Below are 13,428 nucleotides of genomic sequence, written 5' to 3' on the forward strand. Positions count from 1 at the left end.
CTCTCCTCGTGCCAATCTAGGTGAGGGAGGGGCAGAAAGGAAATGGGTGATTGGCAGTGATGGCGCAGTCAGTTGACAACCTTCTGTAGAAAGGGGACCCCAGGCCACATGGCACTGCCCAAATGCCCAACCCCTTATACCACCCCTGCGTTATACCCCCATTTACTCGTATGTGTTGGTGAGGAGGCTCCGGATACCTGTCACTGTAACGAAGGTTCTCCTGGTACATGCACTCGTTGTCCTTCTCCATGTGACTGAGCCGTGTATAATCATTAGGATACACGTATGTGAGGCGAACCTGGGGAGGCAGAAAGTGTTATAGATAGACCCGGATATCATCATAATAACTGCGCATGTCCCCATATATAACACACCTATATTATATACTACATTGCTGCCCTCATGAATATTCACGATACAAGAAGGGAACAACCGACCCCTCATAATAACATAGAATAAGTCACACATATGATGTCATGTCTCTGGAGGATATAATAGTGCTGGAGTGATATAAGAGGAGCGGCTGATATCAGTCACACATATGATGTAATGTCTCTGGAGGATATAATAGTGCTGGAGTTATATAAGAGGAGCGGCTGATATCAGTCACACATATGATGTAATGTCTCTGGAGGATATAATAGTGCTGGAGTTATATAAGAGGAGCGGCTGATATCAGTCACATATGATGTAATGTCTCTGGGGGATATAATAGTGCTGGAGTGATATAAGAGGAGCGGCTGATATCAGTCACATATGATGTAATGTCTCTGGAGGATATAATAGTACTGGAGTGATATAAGAGGAGCGGCTGATATCAGTCACATATGATGTAACGTCTCTGGAGGATATAATAGTACTGGAGTGATATAAGAGGAGCGGCTGATATCAGTCACATATGATGTAATGTCTCTGGAGGATATAATAGTACTGGAGTGATATAAGAGGAGCGGCTGATATCAGTCACACATATGATGTAATGTCTCTGGAGGATATAATAGTACTGGAGTGTTATAAGAGGAGCGGCTGATATCAGTCACATATGATGTAATGTCTCTGGAGGATATAATAGTACTGGAGTGATATAAGAGGAGCGGCTGATATCAGTCACACATATGATGTAATGTCTCTGGAGGATATAATAGTACTGGAGTGTTATAAGAGGAGCGGCTGATATCAGTCACATATGATGTAATGTCTCTGGAGGATATAATAGTACTGGAGTGATATAAGAGGAGCGGCTGATATCAGTCACATATGATGTAATGTCTCTGGAGGATATAATAGTACTGGAGTGTTATAAGAGGAGCGGCTGATATCAGTCACACATATGATGTAATGTCTCTGGAGGATATAATAGTACTGGAGTGATATAAGAGGAGCGGCTGATATCAGTCACACATATGATGTAATGTCTCTGGAGGATATAATAGTGCTGGAGTGATATAAGAGGAGCAGCTGATATCAGTCACACATATGATGTAATGTCTCTGGAGGATATAATAGTGCTGGAGTGATATAAGAGGAGCGGCTGATATCAGTCATATATGATGTAATGTCTCTGGAATATAGTGCTGGAGTGATATAAGAGGAGCGGCTGATATCAGTCACATATATGATGTAATGTCTCTGGAGGATATAATAGTGCTGGAGTGATATAAGAGGAGCGGCTGATATCAGTCACACATATGATGTAATGTCTCTGGAGGATATAATAGTGCTGGAGTGTTATAAGAGGAGCGGCTGATATCAGTCACACATATGATGTAATGTCTCTGGAGGATATAATAGTGCTGGAGTGATATAAGAGGAGCGGCTGATATCAGTCACACATATGGTGTAATGTCTCTGGAGGATATAATAGTGCTGGAGTGATATAAGAGGAGCAGCTGATATCAGTCACACATATGATGTAATGTCTCTGGAGGATATAATAGTGCTGGAGTGATATAAGAGGAGCGGCTGATATCAGTCACACATATGATGTAATGTCTCTGGAGGATATAATAGTACTGGAGTGTTATAAGAGGAGCGGCTGATATCAGTCACATATATGATGTAATGTCTCTGGAGGATATAATAGTGCTGGAGTGATATAAGAGGAGCGGCTGATATCAGTCACACATATGATGTAATGTCTCTGGAGGATATAATAGTGCTGGAGTGATATAAGAGGAGCGGCTGATATCAGTCACACATATGATGTAATGTCTCTGGAGGATATAATAGTACTGGAGTGCTATAAGAGGAGCAGCTGATATCAGTCACACATATGATGTAATGTCTCTGGAGGATATAATAGTGCTGGAGTGATATAAGAGGAGCGGCTGATATCAGTCACACATATGATGTAATGTCTGGAGGATATAATAGTACTGGAGTGTTATAAGAGGAGCGGCTGATATCAGTCACACATATGATGTAATGTCTCTGGAGGATATAATAGTGCTGGAGTGTTATAAGAGGAGCGGCTGATATCAGTCACACATATGATGTAATGTCTCTGGAGGATATAATAGTACTGGAGTGTTATAAGAGGAGCGGCTGATATCAGTCACATATGATGTAATGTCTCTGGAGAATATAATAGTACTGAAGTGTTATAAGAGGAGAGGCTGATATCAGTCACACATATGATGTAATGTCTCTGGAGGATATAATAGTACTGGAGTGTTATAAGAGGAGCGGCTGATATCAGTCACACATATGATGTAATGTCTCTGGAGGATATAATAGTACTGGAGTGTTATAAGAGGAGCGGCTGATATCAGTCACATATATGATGTAATGTCTCTGGAGGATATAATAGTGCTGGAGTGATATAAGAGGAGCGGCTGATATCAGTCACATATGATGTAATGTCTCTGGAGGATATAATAGTACTGGAGTGATATAAGAGGAGCGGCTGATATCAGTCACACATATGATGTAATGTCTGGAGGATATAATATTACTGGAGTGATATAAGAGGAGCGGCTGATATCAGTCACACATATGATGTAATGTCTCTGGAGGATATAATAGTGCTGGAGTGATATAAGAGGAGCGGCTGATATCAGTCACACATATGATGTAATGTCTCTGGAGGATATAATAGTGCTGGAGTGATATAAGAGGAGCGGCTGATATCAGTCACACATATGATGTAATGTCTCTGGAGGATATAATAGTGCTGGAGTGTTATAAGAGGAGAGGCTGATATCAGTCACACATATGATGTAATGTCTGGAGGATATAATATTACTGGAGTGATATAAGAGGAGCGGCTGATATCAGTCACACATATGATGTAATGTCTCTGGAGGATATAATAGTGCTGGAGTGATATAAGAGGAGCGGCTGATATCAGTCACATATATGATGTAATGTCTCTGGAGGATATAATAGTACTGGAGTGTTATAAGAGGAGCGGCTGATATCAGTCACATATGATGTAATGTCTCTGGAGGATATAATAGTACTGGAGTATTATAAGAGGAGCAGCTGATATCGGTCACACATATGATGTAATGTCTCTGGAGGATATAATAGTGCTGGAGTGATATAAGAGGAGCGGCTGATATCAGTCACATATGATGTAATGTCTCTGGAGGATATAATAGTACTGGAGTGTTATAAGAGGAGCGGCTGATATCAGTCACACATGATGTAATGTCTCTGGAGGATATAATAGTACTGGAGTATTATAAGAGGAGCAGCTGATATCAGTCACACATATGATGTAATGTCTCTGGAGGATATAATAGTGCTGGAGTGATATAAGAGGAGCGGCTGATATCAGTCACATATGATGTAATGTCTCTGGAGGATATAATAGTGCTGGAGTGATATAAGAGGAGCTGCTGATATCAGTCACATATGATGTAATGTCTCTAGAGGATATAATAGTGCTGGAGTGATATAAGAGGAGCGGCTGATATCAGTCACACATATGATGTTATGTCTCTGGAGGATATAATAGTACTGGAGTGATATAAGAGGAGCGGCTGATATCAGTCACACATATGATGTAATGTCTCTGGAGGATATAATAGTACTGGAGTGTTATAAGAGGAGCGGCTGATATCAGTCACACATATGATGTAATGTCTCTGGAGGATATAATAGTGCTGGAGTGTTATAAGAGGAGCGGCTGATATCAGTCACACATATGATGTAATGTCTCTGGAGGATATAATAGTGCTGGAGTGATATAAGAGGAGCGGCTGATATCAGTCACACATATGATGTAATGTCTCTGGAGGATATAATAGTACTGGAGTGATATAAGAGGAGCGGCTGATATCAGTCACATATGATGTAATGTCTCTGGAGGATATAATAGTATTGGAGTGATATAAGAGGAGCGGCTGATATCAGTCACATATATGATGTAATGTCTCTGGAGGATATAATAGTGCTGGAGTGATATAAGAGGAGCGGCTGATATCAGTCACATATATGATGTAATGTCTCTGGAGGATATAATAGTGCTGGAGTGATATAAGAGGAGCGGCTGATATCAGTCACACATATGATGTAATGTCTCTGGAGGATATAATAGTATTGGAGTGATATAAGAGGAGCGGCTGATATCAGTCACATATGATGTAATGTCTCTGGAGGATATAATAGTGCTGGAGTGTTATAAGAGGAGCGGCTGATATCAGTCACACATATGATGTAATGTCTCAGCACTGGAGATATGTGACATAAAGTAGGGATCATGGGGGAGGGGAGGTTTCTGCACTTTTTCTCACTCATCCCATTGGAGATCACTATAGTCAGCCTCTCCCCAGCCTAAAAGGGCTGATAACAGAAAGCAATAGAGTGTGTAACAGCTGAACAAGCTGCACATATGGTCTGTCCTCCCCGGTGTTTCACGCCAACCCCTACACTTACAAACTCCAGTCCCTGGTATCGTTGTAGTGGCAGTCCCTCCGCCAGGTAGCTGGGCTTGTAGCTGCAGAGGGGTAGGACACTTTGCACCCGCTTCATAGGCAGAGGATGGACTGAAAAAGAGAAGCAAAGATTTGGAGGATTTCATGTCTGGGATTATTGTGATGGTTTTATCTATATGAAGCTTCATTATTCTATAAAGAAAAGATCTGCAACTTTCTACTATACTTTGTGTTACAATTCATCACCATTTTCAAGATCTCTGCTTGCCATCAGTGAATTGGAAAAATTTAATGTTGACATTCAGAAGCTGAACCTAATACTTCTCATAGCTGAAAGTTTGTTACAGTTGTATGCAGTCTAGATAATTTTCTGAGAGCTGAACATCCTGGACTCTAGACTGATACATTGTAACAAACTATCAGGACATGAGAGATTTGTGCTGTTGATGTGTTTTTCTCTCAGAGGATTGTCTAGACAGGATACAATTGTAACAAACCTTCAGTTGTGAGTAATATTAGGTCAAAATAGGTTTTCAGCTTCTGAATATCAAGAAGAATTCTTCTATTTACTGATAGCAAGCAGAGATCTTGAAAATAGTGCAGAATTGTCATACAAATTCTATTAAAAAGTTGCAGAACTTTTCTTTATACAAAGATTAATCTTCATTTCCATGAAACTAGGATTTTTTAGGGCTTTTACTAGACTCTTCGGGTGCCGATGGTCTCACCTTTGTACGTGTTGTCTCTGCGATCTTCTTTCAGCATGTCCGCCGGGTGCTGCTTGGGCCCCTCCATGTGATGACTCGCTTTACTCAGGGGTATCAGTGATGTGTTTCCCAGGGGCAGGTTCATGTCCTCTATAGATAGAAAGTGAATAATCATGACAGAGGACGCGACCAACACCGGAGTGACACCAAGACTAAGAATGGGCGGAGCATTTATAAGTGGGTGTGGCCTAAGACCGTGGAAGACTCTGTTATATCCGCCATTGCAACAAAGTGTATAGATAATTACAAGCTCATAATTCAGTAAGTACAGGACCATGTCTGAAGGAGCGGACACTAATAATAATACTAATAATAATAATAATAATAATACTAATAATAATAATACTAAAAATAATACTAATAATAATACTAATAATAATAATACTAATACTAATAATAATACTAATAATAATACTAATAATACTAATAATACTAATAATAATACTAATACTAATAATACTAATAATAATACTAATAATAATACTAATAATACTAATAATACGAATAATAATACTAATAATACTAATAATACTAATAATAATACTAATAATAATACTAATAATACTAATAATACTAATAATAATAATAATACTAATACTAATACTAATACTAATACTAATAATAATACTAATAATACTAATAATACTAATAATACTAATAATAATAATAATACTAATAATAATACTAATAATAATACTACTAATAATAATACTAATAATAATACTAATAATAATACTAATAATAATACTAATAATACTAATACTAATAATAATACTAATAATAATACTAATAATAATACTAATAATACTAATAATAATAATACTAATAATAATACTAATAATAATACTAATAATAATAATACTAATAATAATACTAATAATAATACTAATAATAATAATAATAATCTACAGACAATAAAAACTTACCAGAGAAAAGAGACAGGAACTGCGAGTCTATGAGTCTGAACTGAGAGCCCGGAGAAAAGTCACGCCACTACCGGAGGAAGACATGGGGAGAGTGAGATAGAGGTATACGGACTACAACTACTAGTACCGACCAGCTGTACATATATAATTATATACAGAGGATACCCAGGTTATACCAGCATGCTCCATATCACTATATACAAGAAGATGTATAACTTATACCAGCTGTACATATATAACTATATACAGAAGATACCCAGGTTATACCAGCATGCTCCATATCACTATATACAAGAAGATGTATAACTTATACCAGCTGTACATATATAATTATATACAGTAGATACCCAGGTTATACCAGCATGCTCCATATCACTATATACAAGAAGATGTATAACTTATACCAGCTGTACATATATAATTATATACAGAAGATACCCGGGTTATACCAGCATGCTCCATATCACTATATACAAGAAGATATATAACTTATACCAGCTGTACATATATAATTATATACAGAAGATACCCAGGTTATAGCAGCATGCTCCATATCACTATATACAAGAAGATGTATAACTTATACCAGCTGTACATATATAATTATATACAGAAGATACCCAGGTTATACCAGCATGTTCCATATCACTATATACAGGAAGATGTATAACTTATACCAGCTGTACATATATAACTATATACAGGAGATACCCAGGTTATACCAGCATGCTCCATATCACTATATACAAGAAGATGTATAACTTATACCAGCTGTACATATATAATTATATACAGAAGATACCCAGGTTATACCAGCATGCTCCATATCACTATATACAAGAAGATGTATAACTTATACCAGCTGTACATATATAACTATATACAGGAGATACCCAGGTTATACCAGCATGCTCCATATCACTATATACAGGAAGATGTATAACTTATACCAGCTGCACATATATAATTATATACAGAAGATACCCAGGTTATACCAGCATGCTCCATATCACTATATACAAGAAGATGTGTAACTTATACCAACTGTACATATATAATTATATACAGAAGATACCCAGGTTATACCAGCATGCTCCATATCACTATATACAGGAAGATGTATAACTTATACCAGCCGTACATATATAATTATATACAGGAGATACCCAGGTTATACCAGCGTGCTCCATATCACTATATACAAGAAGATGTATAACTTATACCAGCTGTAGATATATAATTATATACAGAAGATACCCAGGTTATACCAGCATGCTCCATATCACTATATACAAGAAGATGTATAACTTATACCAGCTGTACATATATAATTATATACAGGAGATACCCAGGTTATACCAGCATGCTCCATATCACTATATACAAGAAGATGTATAACTTATACCAGCTGTACATATATAATTATATACAGAAGATACCCAGGTTATACCAGCATGCTCCACATCACTATATACAAGAAGATGTATAACTTATACCAGCTGTACATATATAATTATATACAGAAGATACCCAGGTTATACCAGCATGCTCCATATCACTATATACAAGAAGATGTATAACTTATATCAGCTGTACATATATAATTATATACAGAAGATACCCAGGTTATAACAGCATGCTCCATATCACTATATACAAGAAGATGTATAACTTATACCAGCTGTACATATATAATTATATACAGAAGATACCCAGGTTATACCAGCATGATCTATATCACTATATACAAGAAGATGTATAACTTATACCAGCTGTACATATATCATTATATACAGAAGATACCCAGGTTATACCAGCATGCTCCATATCACTATATACAAGAAGATGTATAACTTATACCAGCTGTACATATATAATTATATACAGAAGATACCCAGGTTATACCAGCATGCTCCATATCACTATATACAAGAAGCTGTATAACTTATACCAGCTGTACATATATAATTATATACAGAAGATACCCAGGTTATACCAGCATGCTCCATATCACTATATACAGGAAGATGTATAACTTATACCAGCTGTACATATATAATTATATACAGAAGATACCCAGGTTATACCAGCATGCTCCATATCACTATATACAGGAAGATGTATAACTTATACCAGCTGTACATATATAATTATATACAGAAGATACCCAGGTTATACCAGCATGCTCCATATCACTATATACAGGAAGATGTATAACTTATACCAGCTGTACATATATAATTATATACAGAAGATACCCAGGTTATACCAGCATGCTCCATATCACTATATACAAGAAGCTGTATAACTTATACCAGCTGTACATATATAATTATATACAGAAGATACTCAGGTTATACCAGCATGCTCCATATCACTATATACAGGAAGATGTATAACTTATACCAGCTGTACATATATAATTATATACAGAAGATACCCAGGTTATACCAGCATGCTCCATATCACTATATACAGGAAGATGTATAACTTATACCAGCTGTACATATATAATTACATACAGAAGATACCCAGGTTATACCAGCATGCTCCATATCACTTTATACATGAAGATGTATAACTTATACCAGCTGTACATATATAATTATATACAGGAGATACCCAGGTTATACCAGCATGCTCCATATCACTATATACAAGAAGATGTGTAACTTATACCAGCTGTACATATATAATTATATACAGAAGATACCCAGGTTATACCAGCATGCTCCATATCACTATATACAGGAAGATGTATAACTTATACCAGCTGTACATATATAATTATATACAGAAGATACCCAGGTTATATCAGCATGCTCCATATCACTATATACAGGAAGATGTATAACTTATACCAGCTGTACATATATAATTATATACAGAAGATACCCAGGTTATACCAGCATGCTCCATATCACTATATACAAGAAGATGTATAACTTATACCAGCTGTACATACATAATTATATACAGGAGATACCCAGGTTATACCAGCATGCTCCATATCACTCTATACAAGAAGATGTATAACTTATACCAGCTGTACATATATAATTATATACAGGAGATACCCAGGTTATACCAGCATGCTCCATATCACTATATACAGGAAGATGTATAACTTATACCAGCTATACAGATATAATTATATACAGAAGATACCCAGGTTATACCAGCATGCTCCATATCACTATATAAGAGAAGATGTATAACTTATACCAGCTGTACATATATAATTATATACAGGAGATACCCAGGTTATACCAGCATGCTCCATATCACTATATACAAGAAGATGTATAACTTATACCAGCTGTACATACATAATTATATACAGGAGATACCCAGGTTATACCAGCATGCTCCATATCACTATATATATATACTTTATATACTGTCACCCACTGCTAGCTCCACGTGGTCTGTCCCTCCTTCATCCTGCTTGTGTAACAATTCAAAGTAATATAGCTTAGAAGCCGACAACCTGCAATATAAGGAAACATATGACAATTATGGAAGACGTGTGACTACCATTAGGCAGATGGGCACACCACTGATTCCCAATTCTATAATTGGCACTTGGATGAGGGGCGCTCTGGTTTGTACAATGCTGCTGTTGGTGCTGATGATCCTGGGCAGGGGCGGGGATTGTTTTCACCCCACCCACGCAGTACCGCAGTTGTGGCAGAATGGGGAAAAAGGGAATAAGGACGATCCAACAGGAGGGTGGGCGATGGAGGGGTGGTCAGGACAGCTTGTCGTTTGGCTGAGTGCCCCCCAAGAGATGTTGTATTATCTATTTTCTGTGGGGTCCCACTTCCACAGTGTAAGCCCCTGAATGACTGGAGTTTTGGGGGGTTCTCTCCGTGTCTTACCTTACTGGTGTGGAGATTTGACCTTGAAATTTCCCATACTCCCCTGGGGCAGTCCACTGCTTCCCTCCCTGCAGCACAGAAAGAGAAAAACAACTTATATGGGGAATATTTATTTAGGGGGGGGGGGGCGATTATTTCGATATAATTGCAATTTGTCACACTGCGTAATTTAGCATTTGCAGATGCCTCATTAGCATATATGTTTGCCCCTCCCCCATCAGCCCTTTCACACACTGACCAGCAGAGGGGGCTGCTATATATGCGACCTCCATACAGGAGCTCATCTGAGAGATCGGTTCCCTTTAAAGAGTTAATAAAGTTTATTCCCTGTATAATGAAAAGTTCTGCAACTTTTTAATGGACATTGCATTTCAATTCCTTGTCCTTTTAAGATCTCTGCTTGCTGTCTGTGAATGAAAGCATTGATGTTTACATCCCATACAGACCTCATAGTTCTCACAGCTGGAGGTTTGTTACAATTGTATCCAGTCTAGACAATCCTCAGTGAGGTAAACACATCAGCAGCAAAAATCACTGTCCTGTCGATTTGTTACAATGTATCAGTGCAGGTAACATGTCTCGATCTGTTCAGCTCATAGAGGATTGTCCTATTAGGGTTTGTGTGGTTTATTTCCCCCGTTGTTTTCGGCCCTGGCCTGGTCTCTGGAGGATTGATGGAAATGTATGGCTGCAGAGTGCTCCCTGATTGGTGTGTATATAGCGTCGCCTCTCCGTACCGGTCCTACTCTACACAGGAGCCGCAGCTTTGCCACTGACTGATCTTCACTGAGCCAGAACTCCGAGTTGTCATCAGATGATACCGCAAACTGGAATTCACCTGCAGCAAAAAAACAGGAGAAAGAGTCAGATATTACATTACAACCTGTTACCATAGTATAATATAATATCTTATATCGTTAGATATAGAAAACGCAAGTTTCCTGTAAGAAGATGTGTTGTGCCCCTACGACAACACTTCCTGTCACTGTTCTCTAACAGTTTAGTATTATCATAGGGCGACTTGGCCTCATAGCAACAAACCAGAGGTAACAAAATAAAAGAGATACAATTGGTTGTTATGATAACACGGAGTTTCCAGAGCACATGAACAGGAAGTGCTGTCATAGGGACAAACGTGCAAGCTCTTATCACAGCACGGGCTGTAACTTCAACTTCTGATAGCTCAGTTAAGAAATAAGATATTTAAAGGGAAACAGCTTTTTTTTTTTACTCATCCCAATGAGAAACAGCATCTCCCCAGCCCGAAATGGCTGATAACAGGGAAAAAAAGATCACATTTAATTGCTCTGGAAATGTCATTCAGATAAGATGGACTTAGTGTCTTCTATTGGCGGAAATGTCATCCGTTTCATATTTCAAGCACAGGAAATTAGTGCAAAAGTGTCAAGGTCAAAGTCAAGGTCAAAGTCATTAAATACGAGATGGCAATAGAAAACAGAACGCTAATATCTCAAAGACTCAAGGGGGCGCTATCAAGTCATAAGGAGAGACAGATCTAGGGGTGAGCAATGCAAGTAATAACTCTTGGGGTGTTCTTACCGTCTGCCGCCGGGTGGAGATAACCGAACATGCGGAGCCCGTAGTTGGTCCATTGTGGAGTTATTGCCAGTTTACTGACTGTTGTACGAATCTGAGGAAACAGCAAAAATCCTAAATATTCTGACTTCCAAAGTCATCTCAACCAAAGAACAGAGTCCACAAAGTCCCCGGTCCAATGAACACGGCGACGCGTTGCCCGAAAAACTTATTTGCAAGTAGAGAGGGGAATCAATGACATTGGCCTGAGGGGGGTGGCTTTGAATTTTTAATAATGAACAAAAAAAAAAAAAAAAAAAATTTTTTTTTTCCCTTTAACCTGCCTGAAGAATGTCGCTGTAAAAACCAAATTCCCAATGCCAAAATTGCTGCTTTTTGGTGACCTCCCCAAATGAAAAGAATAAAAAGTGATCAAAAACTTGTGTGTACCCGAAAATGTTATCAATAAAAACGACCGCTCGCCAGAAGAATAAAAAAAGTTACGGGTCTCAGAATATCGGGACACAAACCAATTCTTTGTAAACGTAAAACATCATAAAAAAATATATTAATGTGGTAGAACGGATATCGGACTGACCTGCAGAATAAAGAACCAAGGAATCAGTTTTTTTTAAAGTTTACGTCCCTGTTCACACTGAGTTTTTTGCAGCGGTATTTGCAGCGGAAACCACGTCGGAACCCGCAGCAAAAAATGGCGGAAAAAAAACACTCGCGGGAAAAAGAAGCAACGTGCCCTTTCTTCAGGCATTTCCATCTCTGATCTCCCATTGACATCAATAGAGGCAGAGAAAGCGTTTTTGGAGGCGTTTTTTGACTGCGGCTGAAAAACGGCGTGCAGGCAGGTCATAATCTTCATCCTATGTGATCGCCGCTGCAGCCAATGACAGCGGTCTCCTGGGAGGAAACGTCATCCCAGGAGGCTGGCCTGCTTGCCGGCCGGCCAAGTGCTGCAGTTTTCCGCAACGGACATTTCGGACGAAAAACTGCACCACAGTTTGGTGTGGTTTTTCGCCCGGAAATTCCCTGCTGAGCACATGGCGGATATGCTGCAGGCTTTGACGCAGCATATCCGCCCCTTGTGAACGCAGCCTTAGAGTGAAATTGACATTTTTCCAAACATCTCAAAAGTCTCATGAAAACCTGGAATGAGAATTGTTTGGTTAGAATTTGGTGAAATTTCTTGCATTGGTTCATGGTAGACCCTGCGGGCCTGGGCTCTTCCCATTAGGGATGTAGGACTGTATTTTTGTAGGGCCCCATGCACACCACCGTAAAAAAAACTCTGCAATTACGGACCCGCCCATTTAGATTGGCCGCGGACACCTTTCCGGATCGATACGGAAGGGTGTCCGTGCCCTAGAACCGTGCCGGGAATTATGGAGCATGTTCTACTTTTTGATTTTTACAGACCGTGCTC

At 38.5% G+C, this 13,428-nt stretch overlaps 1 protein-coding gene across 1 annotated transcript in view; it reads right to left on the reverse strand.

Annotated features, from left to right (window-relative positions):
* The window catches only part of B4GALNT3 (beta-1,4-N-acetyl-galactosaminyltransferase 3), a 78,473-nt gene that overhangs the window by 7,950 nt on the left and 57,095 nt on the right, over positions 1 to 13,428 (reverse strand). Inside the window, exons 5-12 of the mRNA XM_075859788.1 lie at positions 12,015 to 12,105; positions 11,192 to 11,292; positions 10,455 to 10,522; positions 9,985 to 10,063; positions 6,574 to 6,640; positions 5,609 to 5,737; positions 4,882 to 4,991; positions 198 to 298 (exon numbers count right to left, since the gene is read on the reverse strand). Coding sequence (XP_075715903.1) covers positions 198 to 298; positions 4,882 to 4,991; positions 5,609 to 5,737; positions 6,574 to 6,640; positions 9,985 to 10,063; positions 10,455 to 10,522; positions 11,192 to 11,292; positions 12,015 to 12,105 — 746 coding nt within the window. The remainder of the gene's footprint in view (positions 1 to 197; positions 299 to 4,881; positions 4,992 to 5,608; positions 5,738 to 6,573; positions 6,641 to 9,984; positions 10,064 to 10,454; positions 10,523 to 11,191; positions 11,293 to 12,014; positions 12,106 to 13,428) is intronic.

This window comes from Rhinoderma darwinii, chromosome 3 (genome assembly GCF_050947455.1).
Source record: "Rhinoderma darwinii isolate aRhiDar2 chromosome 3, aRhiDar2.hap1, whole genome shotgun sequence".
NCBI classification, from domain to species: Eukaryota; Metazoa; Chordata; class Amphibia; order Anura; family Rhinodermatidae; genus Rhinoderma; species Rhinoderma darwinii.